The 24,585-nt window shown below is 32.9% G+C and overlaps 1 protein-coding gene across 6 annotated transcripts in view; it reads right to left on the bottom strand.

Moving 5' to 3' along the window:
- The window catches only part of LOC108004004 (fasciclin-1), a 300,543-nt gene that overhangs the window by 34,154 nt on the left and 241,804 nt on the right, over positions 1–24,585 (bottom strand). For 4 of the 6 annotated variants that reach the window (XM_017066623.3, XM_017066655.3, XM_062079103.1 and 1 more), the window contains exon 8: positions 8,146–8,154. The exons of the other annotated variants lie outside the window; for them this stretch is intronic. In XM_017066623.3, the coding sequence (XP_016922112.1) occupies positions 8,146–8,154 (9 nt within the window). The remainder of the gene's footprint in view (positions 1–8,145; positions 8,155–24,585) is intronic. 6 annotated transcript variants of the gene reach the window in all.

Consider the following 24,585-nt stretch of genomic DNA (forward strand, 5'->3'; position numbering starts at 1 on the left):
AGAGAGAGGAAGGAACACACACAAGAGCACAGGGCCCGACACGATTACTAAAGGAACTTTTTTTCGGTGTATCGAGAAAGCGGCTAACGGCCGCAGAATGAACAGCTGCATCGAAATGAGATTTTTTCCCCGAGGCTTTTAAGCCACCCTTTTTCGCGGCAAGCAATAAAGCCCCGCCGCTTCGTCACTCTGAAAACGCTTCTCTATCTTCTCCCACGAACCGATTTTCCTCCGTGCCCCGTTTCTTCTTTCCCTTTCGCCTACCGTGTCTATGCGCGCTCTTTTGTTTAGCTTCGCTTCATTTAATACACGGTCGTCGTACATTCACTGGACACCGAAGGATTCACCTTTTAACTCGAGTTTCCACCTCGAGTCCAGAATATGTCATCTAAAAGTATTGTGCTTCTCGTGAAATTTATAGATATTAATATCGAGAACGGATGGATATTTATTTTTCACGATTTTTTATTTCTCCGTGATGTTCATTCTGTCATTGAGTTTACTTTCAAATGTTGCATTTGCAATAATTAATATTGCATTGATACGATATTGGTTTCGTTAAGTGGTATTACGATGTCTTTATATCCAATTCAATCAAATTAAGTTTGGAAAATTAAATGTGTTTTTGCATGTCAATTGTGATATTTAAAAATTTTATTGTTCTTTTTTTTCTCATTATTCATTATTGCATATTTCGTCTGAATTAAAATAATTAAGTTAAGCATTAAATTAAGACAATCTGTGTAAATTCTAAAAGATCAGATTTAGATTAAATTGTCTTTAAGGTTTCAATTGGTACGATTAAACTAAATTTAGATGCGATTTTCATTAAGTGAAATCTCAATTAAACCTAGAATTCATATTCACATAGATATTGGATGGTTGTAATAGGATCTTGATCACGTTTACGTTAACTAGGTATATATTATAAGCCAATCAGACCCTAATTAAATCCACATTAAACTAGATCTAAATTAAATCATAATTATAACATCTATATGATCTGAATCAAAGGTAGTTTTTTGATTAAAATTTAGACAGAGCATCAATAAATAAAATAATGATTACAAACATGAATTTATTAGATTTTTATTAATTATTAATTTTAAAATTACTTACGATCTTTTTACTTTATTTTACTTTTTAAATTTGTTATAAGAATGCTGAACAACATAATATTCATGAAATCATTAAAATATCTATTTGTTATAAGAATGCTGAACAACATAATATTCATGAAATCATTAAAATATCTAGATTTTTTTAAATTTCTTCAATATCATTGAATTTTTTATCATTGGGACCAAGTAGAATTCATTTGGAATCGAATTTCGTTTTCATCGTATGAATTGCAATGAGTACAATTTTACAATCGACTTCTTTTTGCCACTGTTTTTCTTTCGTTAGCTGACAAAACTTGTTAGTTAAAACGTAAACGAAAACAGAAAATACGGTGGTGCAGTTGTTAATTGTAAAAGAGGGCCGTATCCAAACAACGAAATATTTACGCGGATAGTGAATTTCAGCACACATGGACACAACTAGTTGTTTTATCGGACTATTCGTTGCAGAATTAATTTCCATTGCCACGGGGCAACTTTTAAATGAAACTCCCCATGTCTCGTGCCCAATTGTTACCTCTCGTATCTTCAAATTCTTTTTCTTGGTCGATATACAGGATGAATCATCAGATATTATTTTTTGCTCTTTTTCTTTCTTTCTTTCTTTCTTTCTTTTTTTCTTTCTTTCTTTCTTCCCTTTTTAATCAAAATAATTAAATGTTTGAGCGAAGCAAACTTGACTTAAAGATAAATAGTACAGTTTCTTAATCATATTTGAACGATTATTATTTTTTTTTTTTAGATTTCTTTCTTTCCTTGTACAATTTTGTACTCAATTATTGACAGATTACGAGCAAGAGATATTTTTATAATTTTAAATAATTTTAAATATCTTTTTTTGAAAAGAAAATTTGTATAATTCTCATGTAATTTTTTTATGAATTATATAATAATATTATTTAAATTATTTAAATCGCAAATAAAATAAAAAATGATTTATTTTTAAATTCTTCTCTTATCAGGATAATGAAATTCAACAATTTATCATTATTACTCATTACAATATTAATTTCACGAACAGTAATCGTATTGAGAATGAATATCGAAAATCGGAATTTTAATTAATTCCTAATGAATTCATTGAGAGAATAAATATACACATTGCTTCGATCAAATAAATTTAAACGCATAAAATAATAGGCCGATCAATACGAAAACTTAACCAAAATGTAAAAGAAAGAAAAATGAGAGGATAAAGATCGTTAATTGCAAAATCGTTCTTGTCATCTCGAAACTTGTATTTTTTCTAGCAAATAAAAAAGTAAGTTACAAAATTTTTCTTCCGCCGGATGTGTCTATACATTACTCGTCGAGCTGCACACTGTCAATAAATACAAAATACATTTCCGCATGATCGATTCTATGCACCAAAAACAATGAAACAAATATAACAAAAACTCTCGCCCTATCGATTCAAAAAACGTTTTCTCGTTTTATCACCGGATTTATCTTGCCGTTACCTCGCGTGTACACACGTTTGTATTTTTATCCGCGGAAAATAACGCTTCATCAGAGCCGCGTGGACTCTCCCGATATTGAAACGTTCCGCCACATTTCAAAATGATGTCTCGACGAATTCCACGTTTTTCTTTTCCACCGTCTCGCCTCGTGTATATCGATCGCGATATGAGAATTTTTAAGAAAAAGAAATACGGCCGCATTTACATCTGACGAAGTACGGCTCTCCTCGAGAAAGAGCTTGAAATTTACGAGTCTTGTTTGTACGTCGTTGTCTCTATTCCATAGAGTTATTCGCGACGAGGTTCTCCTCTAGCGCCATCTCTTTTCCCCTAGACTCGAACCGACTCGAACGTTACATCTCATTTCCTGGCGTGTTTATCGTATTCGCACCGATAAAAATACCCCACTTTCGTCAAAACTGATAAATTTTGAAATTTTACTATCGATTTAACGATTTTCCGGCAGAATGTCGACGCAATTTTGTGTTTAATGATTTGTTTACGTATTGTTTACGTAATGCGTTGTTCGTTGTTCGGATAAGTATGAGAGAAAATTAATTTAAATAACGAATTAATTCGTTTTGTTTAATTTTTATGTTTATTGAAATTTATTTATCTATTTTTCTGCAAGATATAAGCATTCGTCCATTAATAATTTTTTTTTTATTAGTGTTTTTTAAGTTACAATAAAATATACTTAAAATATACTTTTATGATTTTTAAGTTCTTTTCTCAATTTGCAATTAATAGAGTTTTTCGATATATTACAATATATTTAATATAATGCAAGATTATAACAAAGAACGAAACTGAAATTTGAAGAAATGAATATTCATTTATGTGTTTTCTTTTAAATTGATGATAATTCTTAAAAAATAAATAATGAATAATACGTAAATAATAAATAATAAAAATGTTAAAGTAAGCAATGATAATCATTCTATTCACGAATAATCTAAAGATACAAAATTATATAGATGGACGAATACTTATAAATTGCAAATTAAAAGTTTCTTATTCTAATTATTTTTATGTTTACTTTAAATTTTGTACTCTAATTCTGTATTCTCTCTTTTTTTCATTCCTTGCATTTTTAAAATTTAACCAACAAATTTCATCATACATTTATAGTATCGTTACACATACGCGAAAATAGTCACTGAGTACGATCTTCGCACTAGCTTTTTATTCAATATCGAAAAGGAAAAATTTATTGGCGGTAGAATAGCATAGTGTATATGCGCCTATTGGTTATCGAAGAATGTTACACTCGCGTGTCGATCCATTCGATATTATTGTTACATGCAACACGCTTGAATTGCGTAATATATGCGACTTCTGTACATTCGATTTATATCGACTTCGCTGTATCAATTTTTCATCTTCAATAACTCGTGTCAAAACAAATACCTGAGGAATTTTTACAAAAATTTATATTGCCTCGTAATTCCAATATCGTTGTATTATTTTCATTAATCTTACTATCACTTTGCTATCTGAGTGTACATCTGTACAACTCGTTTCAACAATTATCATATATGCCCAATTTTCAGGATGAGTATATCCATTTTATTAAATTGGGGGAAAAAATACAGGAATGACCTGAGCTATCATTCGATGGCTCAAATAGAACAAATTGTCAAATCTAATACTTCGACTTCGTTTTAAGTCACTAAGTTTTGCTTATAAGTTGACTGCGATGATAACAATTTGCAAGATGCAGATAACACGTTGATTTTTTTCTCATCCACAACGTATCAACTCGGTGTTCTCTAGTTCGCCAAAGACATCAATCGTGTGCATGTATTGTATGTACGTACGTGTGCAACGGCATGGGGCGGCGGGCAGGCATGCATCGAAATAAAGCACGTAACAACGAATAAATCGAGCGAGAATGTGCCATAAAAATTTAGAAGCCATCATTGTGCATTTTACAGCCGCATTAACCTACTTTTCGGTGGATTAACCACCATGCTATATTAATGAGGAAAGCTCGTTCAAATATATTCATAAAGCACTTTAACGCGTAGGATTCGACAATTTCCACGAAATCTTCCGGAAGCATAAAATTTAATAAAACAATAATGATAATGAAGATTCACGATGAGCTAGAAATAAACGTGATTCGTAATTTTCCATTTTACAAAATGCTTTCAAAACCATACGCCCTGTTCAATTATACGAAACCATTTATATCGTAAGCTCATAAAAATTTACAAATTTTTTACTTTCTGAATTTAAGAACGAAATATCTGTATATTTCATAAAAAAATCCCCCTCTAATTTTCCCGATCGCAAAGAACTCTTTTCTTTTTTATTCCCAATCCAAAGAATCGAGAATCGAAGAGAAATAAAACGAACTTCAACCTTTCCTCGGGCGGATCTTCATAAAATCCAAAACATTTTAACTTTTCATCCTTCGTTCCGGAAATTTTCGCTCGATCTTCGCTCGCGCAAGAAACGAACGTCCATCGATGCAAATCGTTGTTTCTCAAACACGTGGAACACATCAAGCATACCTGCGCGCTATCTCGAGCATGCGAGAGAGGAGACGAGCGTGAGGATGGCCAATAAAAAGAAAGGGAGAAACGTAACCGAGGAAGCGGAATTCGAGAGGGAATTCGAGCGTGTGTGCAACGGTGCATGGGGTGCATAGGACGTGCACGCGACTCGCTTCCACGGTTTTCCACGTTTGAACGCCCGCCGCGCGATACCGAGACGAATGATGCACGACCGCGGGAAACCGACAGCAATTCTCACGAATGGCGACCTCCTTCCGGAACTAGTTACGCCAGGATTGAAACGAGACGAAAATTGGCGCGAGTAGTCGCGGCTCTTGGCCAATGCGTGCCACCGACCCTCCAATTGCTTCCGTCACGATCGAATTTTTCTCGAGGAAATTTCACGAATTTTCCCCCGCGAGTTATTTTTCGCCGGATATTTCGATTGATTCGTTTTTTCTTAGAAAATTGTCGATTCGAGTGTTTCTTTATCGGTTTCTCGAATTGATAAAAAGTTAAGGAACGAAATAATTGCTTGCGAATTTTCAATATGGAGGAATAAAATATAAACAGGTAAGAATATTTTTTTTAAATTTGCGTTATATTTTATATAATACAATTTAAATTTGAATCGAATAAGGATTACGATAATAAAAGAGTCTCAAAATTTTCCAAACTTGGTTGGTAAAATAATTCTTGATCAAATTATTAATTAAAACAATGTGAAGAATAGACAAGTCCTTTATTATAAATAAATAACGATACCAAAAGATATTTTTCCGACTTACCAAAAACGACCAATAACATTCGTATGGAAAACAAAACATCCCAATTGAATAACTCGCACTTAATTAAATTTAAATATTTCTCCTAATCCTCAAGAACGAGACGCGAACTTTTTCCATCTCGCGTCGAAAAGAATTAATTAATTTCCAAGGTGAAAATCGAAATCAAAGAAACACTCGACTGTGCAAGTACGATCTCCCATCGATGAACGAATAAATAAAAAGTGTTAAGGGGGTAAAATAGAAGGATGAAGAGAAGGAGGAGAGGAACGAAAAAAAAAACGAAAGTAGAGGGGAAAAAAAAGAAACGCACCATGAACGGTTCGATTTGCATGGTGAACGCGGTGGCGAGGGCGGAGGAAAAAACGCGGGCGGAAAAATCGCATCGACGTTGGCGACGCGGAAAAAAGGGGGCGAAAAAAGCGCGATTCCGGCGGGCGTGGCGAGCGAAAAAAAAGAACGACACACCGTGTATTGTGTAGAACGAGGCCGATGGTGGAGCGGCGAAAGGCGAAAAAAGAGAGGCGATGGGTTGCATAAAAACACCGGCTATGAAATGCAAAATCAGCACACGCTCATGCGTGGCTGTGTTTCGCGTACAAGCGGGTGGAAAATCGATACGATCGGTCACGAATCATGATCTGACTCGGTTCGATTCTTCGTCCTTTGCTTCTTGGCCAATTTTACCCTTTGTTTTTCCGAGTGGGTGCCGATGTATGTATGCGGAAAAGAAGGAGTCGTAGCCATTCGTATCGATTTGTGTACTTGTACGGAATATAGGTCGATTATAGATAGATGTCTGAAAATTTAAGGGATGATTTTTCAAATAAGAGGACAAATGAAGAATAAAATAATTGCATTTTGCTTTGTTTCTTAATTGATTATTTGATCGTAAAATGTATCTGACTACAAACATTTTTAATATGAATGTTAAGTTAGGTTCAAAATATGAATCGTATTGCTCCTTGTAATTTTTATTTCGTTGAGTGCTTTTTATTATATTTCTTATCGTTTGATCCATTCTATATTCATTTATGGAAGGGCAATTGTTAAGATCCTATTGTCTTTTTGTACTTCTTTAATTGTCGAAAACGAAATTTTTTTATTTTTGATTTTCAAATTAAAGAATCATCTCTTAAATTCATGGACATCTGTCCAATTTACTCGTGGCGCCTTTTGTGGCGCTTTTAAGTTCAAGTTTGGACGTAGAAATGATTCTTTCTTTTCTGAAACAGTTATAGATTTTGGAAATCATTTTATATAGATTTTTTATCTTGTTAATTATGATTATTTGTTTTTGTATGCGGAAGTTTTTTTGTTTATTTATATATGTTTCGCGATTTCTCTATTATAAAGTGAAATAAAGAATAAGATTTGTTATAATTGAAAATAATTTTCGATTTTGTTAACTCGAATGACATATTTGCTTAAATTTAATATTAACATTTAATTATAATAGCGATAAAAAAATGTTTGTTAATTAGTTTGAATGTTATGATAATATGGATATATAAATAGTAATAATTCTTTCGATTTTGTTGAAAATTTCTTGAGTATCTATTTAACTACAATAATAACTTCAAAAATTATATAGCTTAATTATAATCAATTATAAACTGTAGTTAAAATTGCATTTCTCAGTTTACGTTTATCATCATTTTACACACATTTATTATAAAAAAAAGATATAATTGTTGACCATTAAAAAAAACAACGTAAAAAAAATCACAATTATATTATATCAAATCACATTCAATTACATCAATATCCCATAATCATTCAAGAACCATTTCTTCGTTTGCAGCGATCGATCTTGTTCGATCACGAAGCCTTGGACACGCGCACATGTGTCCATATATACTAAATGTGTTCGTGTATGCAAGCGGATGCACTAAATGGAACAGATCGAGGGTGAGCGAAAAAATGTTGCGACTCGTGAGAAGGAAGCGCATGAAAGAGTTAGAGAAAAGAGGGTATATGAAGAGAGGCAGAGAAAGAATGAAGTATACAGCAGTGAGATGAAAGAAGAGAGACAGAAGAAAGAATAGAAGTTGTTCGATCATGTCTGCGAATATGACACATGTACCAAACGATATTACATATTTTTGTAATAAGTGTAATATGAATGAGATATATAAACATATGTACATTATGTATATGTATATATATATATATATAATGAAAGATATAGTGAGACAGAGAGCGTGAAAAAGAGAGAGATAGAAAGAGAGAAATGGAAGAAAGAGAAAAACTAGAGAAAAAGCTGGCGGCGAATTACCTTGAAGGACTGCACAGAGAAACCAGAAACCAGGGGTTGGTCCGTAACATAAGAAGCGAACAGAAAACAGAAAAAAGGTAAACTTGTAATTAGGTCGTTCGCTGTAAGAGACACTGCTGTGATATGAGAAAAGATCGGTTCGTTCATCGTGGCTGATAAGGATAAAACTTGGACGCCTCGATAATTCTTAATCCTTTCGAGTCACGTTTTTACTCACGTTCGTCCATTCTTGCTCGTGTATTACTCGTTCGTTTTTTTTTTTTAATCTTATTTTCTCGGTTTTCATTTTTCTCTTCCTTTTGAATTTGATTCATTTGCAGAGAAGAGAAAAATTACGAATAAACGAGCGCGAAGAATGCGAGAACGGCAGTAAATCGTTGTCTGCATAGATTCAAGCGCTTGCAAGAGTAGTTGGTTCTGCGTGGTGCAAGAAGGGATAGAGAGTCTCTTCGTGTTTTTATTTTTTTTTAAATTTCTTTTCTGTCGATGGATCCAATGTGTGCTACGGGATGCTGCAAAAATTTTCTTGCCATATCAAAAGGTTGTGACGCTTGGCAGTAGTAATTAATGATCGAGAGAAATTATTCGTGTTATGTTTTTTCTATAGAGGATTTGTACGAGTCAGATGATAGTTTTATAAAATAATAGACAGATAGGTTTATGAAATAAAGTAGTCAAAGATCAAGCTGAAATTAACGGAAATAATTGCTCTCGATAATAAGATAATATTCTCATCAGTTGAAATTTCCAAAATTAATTGGAAGGAAATCGAAAATTTAAAAATCGAAGAAAATTAATTCGAATCTTCAAAATTATATTTCTATTAATTAAAATTGCAAATTTATTGCAAATTGATAAAATAGACTGATGAAAATTGTTTTGCTCATAAATATCATTGTATTCTTCTCAAATAGATATCAATACGGATCTAAAAAATGATATTTGTGAGCTTTGAAAATTTCAAAAATAAGGAGAATATCGGTGTGTAATAAAAATTATCGTGAATCAAATAGAAAGTGGAAGTCGATCGCAATCAATTTAAAAATTTCCTTTTTCTGTAAACTCTGTCTTAAAATTAATAATATTTTTTCGTCAATGGCCACGATAAAATGCTCGTAACTCGTTTTAAAAATGTTTTGACTTCTTCAGGATCGTTATTTCCAGTCGAACTCGTGGCACTCGGTTTTGTCCGGCTGACAAATATAAAATTCTCTCACGAATTTGATGTATACCGAAACGTTTGGAGTAAGCTCGTTTTCGTTTCGCCTGATGGGCTGACAATTAATTATCGTCTATGATTTTGCAAATGTCAACGTGTCGGTCATATCTGGCGACGGTTCCACCTACTGAACACGACATACGGATGCATTTGATGTGTCAATTGCACGGGTGTACACGCCATAAACAAATACTGATGCACCTGTGTGGAAGCGTAAGTGAATAAATTGCGCACGATAATCGAGTTCGCTTGGTTACTGAGGAGTATTTTCTAAAAACGGGAAATCTTTTTGCTAGAAATGGTATGCATGTGTGCACGTACGTTTAGAAATATCACATATGTTTTAATAACTCAGGACAATTTTTATTTTATTACTAGTTAATCGCTCCATAATTAATTCTGAAATGATATATTAGAATCTTTCGTTATCTCGATAGGAGTTAATTTCGTTTGTTTATTGAAAAATTATTGCAAATATAAAGTTTCTTTTGAACATTTGATTGCGAAATATAATTAAAAGACTTTAATGTGTTATTTGTGCGCGTGTTATAAAGTTTTTGAATCGTTGTAAAGTTGAAACAAGAGCTTTTTTATTATATCATTCAAATATGTGAAATTATTCTTTTTCAAAACGGAATACTTTAATCCGATTAAAATTGAAATATATTTCATATTAATATTATATAATCTCCATTTTAGGTCTACAATATCGCAATAATAATTAATATATAATATTCGATAACACGCAATAAAAGTGCAATATCGGGTTAACACAGAAATTTCCTATACGCTTTTCTATATATGTTTTACGTTTCCCTTCTCCAACAGTTGGAAATACAAATATCGAAAGAAAGGAAGGTTTTTCGCGAGTTCACAATGTATATCACGAAACGTCGATCTTCTTCGGTTGCATCACCATCTGTTTGGTAATGCAATTCAGATGTTGCTTTGGAAAATGAAGGAGAGACGAGAGAGTGCAGTTGCAAGCAAGATGCACGTTTCATTGTGCGTTGATGTAATTCGATTTCGTACGTGATTTCATCGGATACAAGTTTCATGGTTGCGGGAGCAAATCCCTCTTCTACATTTTCTCAACGAAACATCAGTACCTTGTTTCTTCCGTCTATATGACATCGTATTGAGACTGAAAAAATACGGTTATTTGACAATTCTAAAAAAAAAAAAAAAGAAAAAAGAAAGAAAGATTGTAAAAATTGCAAATATTAAGTTGATTGAAGTTTTGTTACAAAAAATTGAATTTTTTTTATTAAAATTCTTCAGTATTTTCTCTGAACTTTTAGGGCAAATGATAGACTAATTAATGAAATTAATTATCATAAATCGTCTGGCTTAATTGTTTTTCTGATCTCTAGGAATAGATCTCTAATAAGAATAATTAAAAGAAATTATTATTTCATTGTTGTAGTATTCTATTTTATTTTTATTCTAATTCATTATCATAAAAGTAGACTATCTCCAAGACAAATTTATCCTCATTATCCATTCATTGTACGCTCGATAAAACATTTCAAAGTCTATACAAAACTCATTTGACTGCAATCAATAAACAAATATAACCATTCGATTACACCGAATTATTAACAATTGTTAAACATTTTTTCTGAAAATTTTTCCGAGTAGAACAATTCAACGATTAAAAAAGTTAGCCGAATAAACCCCGTAGAAAATCGCCGTGTAACAATCGATCAAACTAAACAACGCAATCAAAACAACTCGATCCATTATACGTAAATTTTTAATTCTTGAACCTTTTCTCGAAATCTTCTCGAGAGGGAGGTAGGAACTCATTTATTTTTAAGGGAAGGAAGCGTTCCGTCTGCTCGGGTCAAAGGAGAGATTACATTTCGAGCACGTTCGCGGTTCTCCGAGTCGAATCGTTATTATTCACGGGGGTAAAAGTCATTCGTCGGGTGTAATCGGGGGAACGGCGTCAGGTGCGCGTTCCAGTTTCTTCGGTAATCACGACCGATTCAGTGAATCGCACGTTATCAGTGCACGCGTGATTGCAAATTCATGCACGTAAGGTGTCGAAGACAGCGCGCGCCAGAACCAAGAAAATCCCCTTTCGCGTCATTAAAGAATATCTTGCAAGTTTGCGAACCGATCGACCGAGTTCGTATTCGATCGGCAAAGTTCGGTTGGTTCGGATGGTTGGCGATAACTTGGAATTATTCTCCTCGCATCGAGCAAGAAATATATTCATTGGATTCTTAGCGCACGTAACGTAAGGGTAATTGCTTCTTCTTTCTCGTGGAAAAATAAAAATTTGTTTTATTTTCTTGAAAGAAATAATTTTGGAATTGGTTTGAAATTAATAATTGATTTTGAATAATAAGATAATTGGTTGAAGAGTATATAGACTGTTCTCGAGTCTTTTTAAGGGAAGAATTTGTCTTGATTGGCCTTGTTTATTATGCATCGTCGAGTGGATTATTTAAAACTTAGAATAGATACTGATTGCAATCAATAATTAAGCAGAAAGTTAAATTGATAAGTTGAAAGTTAATTAACGATTAATTAGTTATTTTGGAATTATTATGCTTCTTCAAAGTAAAATTTTATCTGAAAATCAATGACAATTAAATGAAATCTGGGAAAATTTAAATTAAATTTAATTAATCGAGGCGGTGGAAGCTTAATTATTTTCATTTTACTAATTATATTATTATCCAATTACTTATGTATTGTTGTAAAATATATTTATCCTCGGTATTAATTGCAAAATTGATTTCATAATTAATGAAACGATTGAAAAGAATATCTTTAAAATTAATCTGTTTTACAATTATATTTTTAACTAGACCCTTTCCGCGTTTTCTCCTATCACAATTTCTCTTATCGTAATAATATGTTGTACAATAGATTTTCATCTCATCCATAACAAGAAACATTAACATCTTTGTCTATTATTAAGATTCTATTGAAACAAAAATATAGATGTACGCGTAAAAAATATAAATTCGAATATATATTTTATCAAAAAAAATAATATTCCGGTTGCCAAAAACAAATCCTAGTTTTTCCTGTTCGGTTCAATTTACTTTTCCGATATAACAGACTGGTTAAAAAAAAAAAAACAAAACAAATACCAGATCGAATCATCCCCTTCCAATTGTCCAAAATTATTTGCTCTCACAAAGGATTGATTCAAAGAAAAAGAGAGAGAGAGAAAAAAAAAGAAAATGAAACTAAATATTTTATCAAATCACTTCCTTCCGATCGTCCAAAATGATTTATTCCAAGTCCGGCGAAAAAAAAAGTCTCGTTGCAAAAGAAAAAAATACTCGATCAAATCGTCCCCTTCCGTTCGTCCAAATTGATTTACTCCAAGCTTCGCGGAAAAAGGGTCGGAAAATCCTGGGGTCGAAATCTCGAATATATCGTGGTGAACAACGTTTGAGAAATGAAAACTCGTAATAACATCGGGAATCGCATCGTTTCGTAAAAATTGTTTTTATAGAAAAGGCCGAATGCACGCGTTGCAACCGACAGGGACGAATGAACGGGGAAAGGGAGCGAAGGTGGCCAACGAAGTCGCGGCATAATGCGCGGTTTATGCGATCCTCCTTTAATTATTTCGCCAGATGGTTCCGTGGAGGATAAGGTAACGATTTAAGCGGGGAGGGTTTTAAATGGCAGACGGGAAAATTTAAAAGGCCGTGGTGGCCGCAAGGTCGGCAATTTGCGTTGGTTCCGTCTTTTAATTGAAAGGTCGAAACGCGTTATTGCTTTTTCCACCAACCCCATTTATATCGGTTCATCTCTCTCGCTGGCAGAAACACGCGAACGCCTGGCCACGACGCTCGTAACGCCACTAAGAATCCATCTATCCAAATAAATTAATCCATCCGTCCAAATAAATTAAATGCGAGAATGATAGAATTCGAATGGAAGTTTCGACTGGGAGAACGGGAAAAAGGGAAGAAAAGAATTTCTCTCTGTTATTTTTATGAAGTTCGATAGTATTTATCACGTTAGAATTTCTCGATTTATCTTGCGTGATATTTTTTCTTTTCTTTTTTTTTTTTTTGTAAGCTAAATATTTCTAAAATAATTAAAAGGAAATATATACGCGATAAACAAATGAATTGTGAAAAAAACACTATAATATAAATAAAATTTTGACTTGATCTCATAATATGAACAAAGTAATGATGATTTTTCTTTTTTTCTTTCAAGGAATCAATATTCAATTTTAATATCTTCGATCGATTAACTAAAATTTTGACTAGATCTTAATTCCTTAAGAAGAAAAATTCTAACACCTTATAAGAGAAGCGATTGAGCTAGAAGAAAAAGCAGAGGGTAAGAATTGCCAGGGAGAGCCATTCCCAATTCCTCTGCATAATTTTCGATTAGCGTCTCGTCCCGGGAAACTACAAACATTAAACTTTTCCTCTTACGAGAACCTGTCGATCGCCTTGCGGCCTCAAGAAGCTTCCAAGTCGTGCAAGAAAAATTGTCTTTCTTCGAAGGAAATTCACGTGGGAAAGCTCGATGGTTGTACGGCACGTAGGCTAGTAGTCTTTGCACGTTCAGGAATAAGAAACTTTTCATGACCTCGTGAAACTTCGTTCATCCTGACAAGCCACGTTTTTTTTTTTCTTTCCTCCTGCCTTACTTTTCCTTACGTAAGGGAAGAAGTGCTTAAAGATTTCATTTCTAAGGCCTGTCGTTGACCGTGGCAAAGCTGAGCGAGTATGGTTAAGCACAGAAATGAAAAAGATGGATTTGAGATGAAAAAAAGGAAGAAAGGTTTATAAAAATATCAGAATTGAAAAACAATTTATACAATATTTTTAAGAATTTTGCCATTCCATCTTTTCATATTGATTTGTCTCGTTGAATTGATAAATTATTTATAATAAATTCTTATTAAGGATCACTCGTTAGTCATTATTCGATCTGCATCGAAGCTTATCGAATTTAGTATTTTGCTTGCATTCCTATTTGTGTACAAATGTTATCCGACGTTCCATTTTATGTTCATGTAGATTTAACATTCATTTCGCCTTATATAACTGTTAAAATCTCTCCATTGTAATTTAGCTACACCGTTCCTCACAGTTGACATATCGATAGTACCATTTGCGAACAATTTACATTCGCCAATTATCTACTGTATTTTTCGATCCTAAAAACGATATTGAATCATGAAGACAATTCTTGTACTTGATTCTTTAAAATATTTCAAATTCATGAAATTTGATTAAACGTTAAATTAATATTTTCCACTAAAATTGTGATTTATATTTATTTTGAAGATCTCGACCGTGCTTTGAAATTTATTTTCCTAAGGAAATATATAAATCAATCTTTTCGAGAAAGTTTATGAAAGTTTACCGATTTCCTTCCATGCGGAAAATCCTATTTCTCTAAAGCTAATTTATGCAGTCCCAATCTTGATAAAGGTGTTCCCAGCTTGGCTCATCGGCCGTTTATCCTTCGTTTCGAGAGGAATCCCGCTGTTATGCTTTATTTTTACACTTGACAGAATTGTTTGTGCAAGACTTGCGCACGAGAACGATCATCGTCGATTTTTTCAACCCCGAATTTTGCATGAAAATGGCTTGAATACGATATGAAAGGAAAATAAAGAGAGGCTTTCGAGTTTATTCTCGATTGAAAAGAGCCCAAGTGAAATCGTTGCTTTTTACCGATTACACTTGCATTATTCAATATCCTCGATCGAGATATAAATCGTATTTTAAACCGATGGTAATTATTAATTTAATTGAAAAATCGACGCGAAGAGAAAATATTTGAGTTTAACTATAACTACAAAATTTCTGCAGATCGTTTATTTGATCAGAAAATTATTTTTAAAAAATTTTTTAATTCCTATGTAATATATTTCTTTCTTCTTAATATTTCTCTCGATCGTTGAAATCTCGCGATTCTTTCGAAGCCGATTCTCTAAGATAATCTGTAAGATTTACGAGAAATGGTGTTTCAAAAAATATAACGATCCTCTTGCTAATCAATATATATATATATTTCTTTTTTAACGACACTCGAAGGATTTGGAATCGTAGTCGCGAACTTTTTCACGATAAATCAGTTGAAATTCCACGGCGGCTTTGTGTGAATCACAATGTGCGAGGGCCGTGCTCGCCACTCCTCTTCCAGGTCGATTAATAATTTATCGTCGACTGTAAATTTTGGTCAGCGTGAAATTAATAATACAGCATTTTATACGTAGCCACAGACGAAATCATATTTCTTGCAAATGCTTTTGCAATCATTTATTTTGGAGGGAATGGAAGTTAGGTCGCCGTTTCCAATGAATTTTCCAATACATTCGACGTTAAAGCACATAATCTATTCAATAACATTCGACTTCCACTTTTTTAATTAAAAAATAATTTTGTATATGTATATACAAATACATACGACAGGAGTAGCACAATAGTCTCAATAGTCTCGTGGTAAATGCATAGAAAAAAAAAAAAAAAGAAAAATAGGAGCTTTGGAACTTGAGAGAGTGTATATAGTGTAAACGATTCTAAAAGCTGCTCAAAAAAAGGATGCTAGCTAAGATACAAGTGAATAACTCTTCAAAGTAATTAACAAGCGAATTGAAACGGAAAATTGTTTCTTTTTAATTATTTTTTCTTTGTCTATAAGGAATAAAACTCGATTCGATGAACATGTGTACGGGAAACTCGTATGTATCTATATACAAGTGTAATGTTACTGTAATATTACTTAAGGTATAGTTATCGTCGTTACGTGCACGGATACAAGAGAGAGAATGTCTGTTAAAGCAATGAAAAATTTTTAAATATGTGTATATAGAACAAAAAATAAAAGAAAAAAGTTTCATTTAAATTATATAAAATTAGAAGAAAATAATGATAGTTTTATTTTATATAATAATTACATATGATTATAACTTATTGTCCCTGCAATAAATTATAACACAGATTAGTGATCGTCAGTGGGGATTAAATGAGTCTCGTGGCGTAGTTTGGATGGCAAAATTATTATATTTGTACATATTTGCGTATATTTGTATATATTTGTTTAATTATCATGTCGAATTATGCGTATTGATTAACTACATATTATTTATTTGATAGTGTGAATAAAATTTAATATATTAATTTTACAATTCATTGTAGATTTAATAAATAGAGACAATCAAAATATTATTTCGAATATCGTAAAATTAAGTATTATAACGATTTCAATGTAAATTTAATAGATTAATAAAAAAGTTAAAAATAAACGTACTACGTTAATTTTCTGAAATATGGAAATTATTTCGAAGAAAATCAATGTAAATATTTGCTGTATATAAACTTTTACTTGCTTACAAAAACTGATCTGGCAAAGATTATACGATAACTTGAATGGAATCAAACAATAATCGATTTCTCGATATTGTTACAAACTTTCATCGTTATATTTATCTATCGAGGCAAAAAATATCGACAGTTGGAAGTTTGTGATGTACAAAAGAGAAGAATATAGACAATATAAAGTTTCGTACATTATAACTAATTGCTCTCGTCCGACAAGACAATACTTCATGAACAATGAATCTTGAAAATTAAAACATTAAAACCGGTTATAGATTCTCGATCGAGCAGAAAAACATGGAAATCGATAAAATTCCAACGATATAAAAGAAAACGAAGTACAAATTTTTTTTAACCGATTATTATTTTACACTTGTTTATAAACTTTAACATAAATCGATTTGTTTTTATCAATTCTCGTATAAAAAAAGAAATCCATTAATCTTTTCTAAAAATAACAAACGATAAAAACAAGTATACAAAAAATAAATTTAATTTCAACTCAAAATAAACGAGGATAATCGTTCAGACTCGACCGATTTTGCCACCTCACGAGGCCACCATCCCCCATAGATCCAAGAATCCGTGATACGTACACGTCTCAAATAAATTCCAGTGAATCCCACCGAGTAATTCGATGCGATTTTATTCCGGAAGCTAGCTATGAAAAGGAACCAAGACGCAACCCTCCCTATAGACGACCTTCCCATCCGTGTATCCGTGCACGTTGCAATCATCGTAATTGTAAAAGTATAGCGGTAAATGTATATAATCGTGTCGGCGCAGATACATGTCGAAACGTGTCCCTCGTTCAAAAGTGCGTGAACGAAAGGCGAGAGAGCACAGTCCAAGATACTGTAAGGACATAGAGAAGAGGGGGTCGGAGGGGGTGAAAAATCTAACAGAAACAGGGTGATGAATATTGCGAGCAGAGGCGAGAGAGATCTGCGGTGAGACACACGAGGCGCGGTGCAGAACACGAGTTTTCTGTGCTCCCCTACACACCAAATCGTTACTGTGTGTTCTTTTTTTTTCGGCTGTCTTTTGTATTTTCTTTAACTCTCCTTTGAGAGTCTTTTCTGCTCTTGTCTCAATGCCGACTTTTTTTTTTAGTGAACCTGAAAGTAAGTGATTAGTACGTCACCTCCTGAAACGAAACTCGAATTAATCCTAATCGTTAAAAAAGAGGAGAAAATAATTTTTGGAAAAGGATATTTCTTCGAATATAATTCGAAGGGAAAGAACTCGCGACGTCGTTTCAGAAGGTTTACGGGGCACAAATACACAACACACAAGAGTGGACCAAAGATTGGATCAAAGAAAAAAAAAAGTCGCGGATAAATAATAATAATATCGCGGAGGAGTCCGCGAATACTCCTTTGATCCAATGTCCGATCCTGAGGGAGGATCTGGTGCAGACAGTAGGCGAGACGTGCCGAGGATCATTGCTGAAGAACAATCGATATATCGCATGTGATGACAGCTGTCTCGTGAACATTCCATTTGCTGTCCTGTGTAAAACGTTTTGTGTATATGGGTATAATATACACGATTATATAAACACATCCATATATGTATACATATGATGATATCGTACATGACGTGCGTTACGATCACCTGTGTGACAGTTTTTGGGGAGAGAGAGTAGGGTGATGACGATTCGGCCGTTGATTTGTATCGGTGGGACACGCTGGATGAGCGATCGTGTGACAATCTACCCACGAAAGCTGGAAATGGAACTGGACCAGCGTTCTTTGTTTTACAGAGTGGTGGAAAAAAAGAATAAATAAATAAAAATTCCGATTCAGAATTTTGAGAATTGATGGTACTTGACAAATGAAGCAAATGGAGAGAATTTTTTTAATAAATGCGAATTGAAAAATAATATTTAAAAAAAATAAGTAATATCGGAAAGCAGCCAATAGGATAATATGGAAATAGAATTTCCACGCGTTTCGTTCTTTCGGCCGAAGATCGAAACGATGATCCATTTCCAATACAGCAAAAGTGAATGAACGTATTAATGGAATACGGTTTACAATTTAATATTACTTCGACGCATCGATCACTGAGAATGAACGAGGCGAATGCAGGGAATTTCAGCAAGCTTATGCTCGATAGGCTATCTATGAGTATTGTATCTTGTAAAGTATCCTCGATAATCCGTTTAATACGCAACTTATATTTCTTTGCTTATCCAAATGTATGAATTAAATCACCGATATGAATATATTATATCGCATTTATCATGATAAATAAACATCACGATAAGAATGGAATAGAAAAAAAAAAGAAAAATTAGAAAAAAAAGTATGCAGAGTTAACATTTATTTCTCTCTGATATAGCGGAACGTGAAAAAGGTGATTAAGCTAATTATTACAACTCTCTGGTAAGTCGGCGGTATTACGATGGAAACGAGTGTTTAAAATGAAACGTCAATTATCGCTTTAGCAGTCGGATCTTTTGGACTCGTTGATGCGCGACAAGTTCCGTGCAATTTAAATTCAAAAGGCTATGGAGCAAGGTTTTGTAACCGGATCCAAGAAGAAAATCAAAGCAAAAACTTTGTTCTAATATAATTACAATGGCTGGGTAATTAAGGGCTGCGGAATTCATTTAGTGACCTTTCGGTATTTATAAATGAAGCTAATTCAACTTGTCCTTTGGCTTTTAACATTGAAATAAAGAATGACGAGATCCAAGTGGATCATGACCGAGTGAGAAGAAATACTAGTCATACTGGTTAATTTGCATTTCATTTTTGAAACTGACATGAGATTTATTTTGCAGATGCAGATAAATCCAATTTTGTTGAGTTTCTGTATTTTATGTCATCCGATAAAGTGCTCAGAAGAGATATCAGCGTAGAAAAGATGACAAATTTAACCAGATGTATAACTCGAAGGAATAACTTGATCCATAAATCCGATAAATCCAGCTTCAAAATTTTGTTATAAAAATTATAAAGCGAAATATTTCAAATTTTTCTCTTCTTAAATTTAAACATTAAAAAAATGAATATATTATGCAATAATACAGTTGCAATAGAGTTTGAAAAGCTGCAGCATAAAATATAACATTTGGAATTATTATTTGTTTTGCTTTGCAATCCCAATTTCATAAATTGTAAATATATTCATAAGTATTCGAATATTTTAATCGATTTACAATAACGATATATCATCAAAACGTGTAACTGATAAATTGATATATTCGTTGAAAATTGTGACAATCGTACATTTTTATTCATCAATTCCAAACGTCATTCGTTCTTCCTGTCGAAAATCAAATTAAACAGAGACTTATATTTACACGAAACCTGTCAAAGCTCCACTACTTCAAATCCAACATTATGAAACATATACATCAATTAAACAAACAAGCGCTTCTCGCCTCTATTTTATACCCAAAATATTAATTTCCTCAATCTACATTCAAGAATCAAGAAACGAAATTCAACACCAAATATAAATAAGTGTACTTCTACGAATCTTCCAACGAAGCAATAACGAGGCAATAATCTAATCGTACATTCTCTGCAATACAGGATACGTCGTTTGACTCAAGGTTAAATTTAGTTTAATAAAGATGAGTTGCAATCAAAGATCAAAAGGCGAAGAACGCGTGTGACGAAAACAGCGTTCAATAACTTTGTCGAGAATGGAATCCAGAGATCAAGAATGTGGGATTTAGAGGTGTTCTCGTAGGAGGATAAGGAATGCGGATGTTGCCTCGTCTTTGTTATTAACTCGTTTTTACAGTGTACACGTAGCGCGACACGAGACTGTAATCCGATTTAGAGGAAGAAAGTACAAAGGTATACACGATCTCTCGTCGAGTGAAGTGTATTCACTGTCGGTGAGATAGAAGACGAGGGGAAGGAAGGGAATAGAGGGATTACGTTAACGAATAAACTGTTAAACGTTAATGAAATTGGCTAACCGATAACGATATACGAAGTATAATCTAGTAATTTGGAAAGTGAGCGAGAAAGGCATTAGAGGAATGACGAGATTAAAGCCTCTTTGAGAAAAATATACGAATCTAAGATTTAAAAGATTAGAATTGTGCCTTTTTCTCAGAAATAATATTACTGATCGATAGATATCATCTGAAGATTGGACAATGGATATTGTATACTTAAATCTTAAAAGAATTAGATTTCACATTTATTATCTTTAAAAAAAACATCTATCAGAAAAATTCTGGGATATTTTAATATATTGGAAGAGCTAGATTCAATTTAACTCTCTCTATACTGGATGGCTTAATACCACACAGAATTCTCTTATCATTGCTATAAATTATAAATTGTTCGTATTATTTTATTGAAGTAAAGTCAACGTCGCTGTCAGTATACGTCACAAACGTGAAACAGGAAAATTTCCTATAAACTTGAAAAAAAATGCTGAAGATTTAAACATTCGTATTTCATTTCATTTACATCAAAAGATAACTTCACTTGATTCGTTCGCACAATCGTTGGTGGCATTTCCTCCATGATTCACCAACCGAGTGACACAATAATAAAAGCTGAGATTAGAATCGTTACTATACGACGGCACGACGTCACGATGCTTTGGATAGAATCTTTACGAGCTTCGTAAACCACGACTCTTTTATCCCGTTTCCGCTCGTGATTCTTCGCGCGGATCGTTGGCTTATCTTGTAAACAGGGCTTGATGCTCTCGTCGTCGTCGCAAATTGATAGCGTCAGTTCGATATCTGTGAACGTTTTAGGGATATATTGAAGGGAATTTCGATTGGAATTGTTAGAAGAATCGTTATCGTCGAGAGGTGGTTTCCACGCTCGAAGTGAATTTGCGAAATTTGCACACGAATGAGGGGATTTTCTACCAATCTAGAGCGCGAAGTCGTTGACGTTGATGAAGGAATAACGAAGATATTGGACATTGGCCACGGCGAATCGGATGATTTTATTTTTTGAAAGATAAAATGATTTTACAAAGTATTGAAATACTTGTATAATATATTCTAAGAAAATCTGTTCTTTACGTTACAAGAAAATTTATTTCTATCGAAAACGAACTTTTCAAATATTCAAAAGTTTATTTAATTTGAAATTGTTTGACTTGGAAGATATTCGATTTTCCCTTTCTACAAGAAAGGAAGAGCTTTACTTTGTAAAGATCAATTTCCCAACTTCTATATTGTAACTTTTAGAACTCCGTTTTCCACAAAGTAAGCAGAAAGATTTTCCAAGAAGAAAGAAGTTAATTTTCTCAAATTGAAGTGAATCTAAAAAATAATTAATCTCACAGATGACACATTTTTTTTTGATCGAAAAAACTTGTCCAACATGGAAGTGTTTGAAATATATAGCGATTGTTATCGTAATCGAATAACAAAAACATGTCTAATGTGTTACTTTGATAAATTGACAAATTTATTTTAAAATACGAATACAAAGTAAAACGAAGTCACATTTAGAAAAATATTTCCAAATTTTCATTGAAAAATAAAATAAATATACGTATAATAACTATATATTTAAATATATATTGATGATAATCAAATTACAATGCACAAAATGCGATTTTAAAATGAATATATGTTCCATTCATCGAATCCATTTATCTAAAAGCATCTTCGATTAAACTGAAAATATATCGTATATGAGAACATGACAGAATTAATTTGATCGAACGATGGCTGGCTATAATACACAAGAACACGTGTCAATTATGTTAAAAGTGTTTCAATGTTAAGATTATTGAGAAAATTGACAGATATACGAGATGAATGTTAAGTATTACCGTACATAATATTGAATCGTTCGAAGTTCAAGAACATTATGAAAATAGCTCATCAAATTTTTTCATTTGTAAGATTTTCCCTGAAATAAAACATTGTTGTAAGATAAACATTTGGAATAATTATAAAGAAATGATAAAAAGAAAAATAAAAGAAATATCTTCGAATAACTTTTCAAATGTTATAAAGTTTTATATAATTGAATATAAAAAAAATTCATCTCTACATAATTTATATTTTAATACGTTTTTTTTTTTTTAATATGCAATCAGACTTACTCCAGAGTCCATTTTTCCTCTTAACAAGTAAAAATACTGAAATAAATTGAATTTATCCTTAAATCGAGTTAAGCTAATTTTTCTTTGACCCGGATCCAAGAATTTCTCTCGAATTATCCCAACAGCAAGGAACACGAATCTGTGCAACGACACAGAACAAAAATCATAACAAAGTTTCCGAACGCAAATAATCTTATAATTTAATTTCGTGTCTTCGAAAGATTTGATACCGTGGTTACGAGAGAAGTGAGAAAATTTATCGAAACGAATAAACTTCGAAATTTCACTTATAAATATATATCGTGATGGAATTTTAAGCGATATCGCGATCAAAGAACAATAATTTTTCAAAATATCAAATTACAGCGCAAGTTTGAAACAGATTAGAATAAAAAATTTATACAACATTCTCCTATTAAATCCTATTAAAATAAGGAAAAATTCAAACAACTATAATTTTGAAGATAGTGATTTTTCGAATCACAGGTGAATAATCATTAGAAAGATAAAATTTTGTTCTTTAATTTTTACTTTCTCATTTATTTCGATATGATTTTCAGTTTCCAAGATATCATCGTGTAAAGATTTATTACCTCCTATTATGCGGATCTGTCATTTCTATTTCGTTTTACTGACCTATGCCAAAGTTCAGACAAGTGATAAATTGGATAAATTGGAAGAACGTAATACACATTTCCAAGAAAAAAATATTGATCACGAGCCCTATTCGCAATCTTTGCACAATCTCAAGTAATATAAGAATATCCTTATATCGATCGAAATATCGAAATAAAACAAAAACGTGATTCGTCTCCATTCCCTGAATGAAAATCGAATTCGACGAACTGTTGCTGATAAAAAATACATAGAGACGTAACTCAACATGTAATATTTTCCAATTGTCGATAAAGTTCCAACTTTCCTTCGAACGAAATCACCGATGAAACTCACGAGATAGTAAAATCTAATCGAAGGAGTTCCCTTTTCATCAGTGACATTTATTGTGAATTCCGAGTGCGTGATGCATTAGGAAAGCATTAGTATTCGCGGGTTCCGATGCGTTTCGTATACTGCGAACGTGATATGGCGCGTGGCGCACGATGCACGCACAGTGCAATGTCAAAGGATCTCGGTGGCTCTATAGATGCGATGTCATACAACGCGAATGTGTAATCACTGCCAGTTGGGACGGTTGTGTACATATATTTTGACACGTGTTACGTAGCCACGAAAGCCACATCACTCAAACCGAATGGGGTAATCGTTATTGCGCGAAATTTGATGGACTGTTACTCCGAAATCCTAACTTGCAACGCGCCTGTGGTCCTCGAACATTTATCATGGGAATTCTTGTTAGGATTCCATCTTTCAATCGCGCCAATATGGATCGATATTTGTCCTCTTGCATTCCGTATCGACAAATAGGTTTCTTTTCAATATATCATATGTTTACATATATAAAATTTTTAATACTATAATATTGATATTGAATTATAAGTTGATGAATATTACAGCAACTGTATTATTGCGCATATCGTAAGAAATGACTCAATGAAACTATAATTAAGTAACAAGATTCGTAAAAATAATTGAAGTGCATAAAGGATTTCTACAGAAATGTACGTAATTATAACGTTTGCGAAAATTCGGCTGTTTCTTCGCGATATTCGTGACACGAAATTGAAGGAAATTTTATCAAGGAAGTAAAAGAAGATGAAATCTAAATTATTGATAGGTGATTAATAACTTTTAACATTTGGACATGGCCGTAATGCCGCGGGCTGTGTTGAACAAAGCCAAATCTATTGAAATCGAAGGCTTTGGAAACGCGAAAAAGGACGA

This window comes from Apis cerana, linkage group LG9, assembly GCF_029169275.1.
Source record: "Apis cerana isolate GH-2021 linkage group LG9, AcerK_1.0, whole genome shotgun sequence".
NCBI lineage: Eukaryota > Metazoa > Arthropoda > Insecta > Hymenoptera > Apidae > Apis > Apis cerana.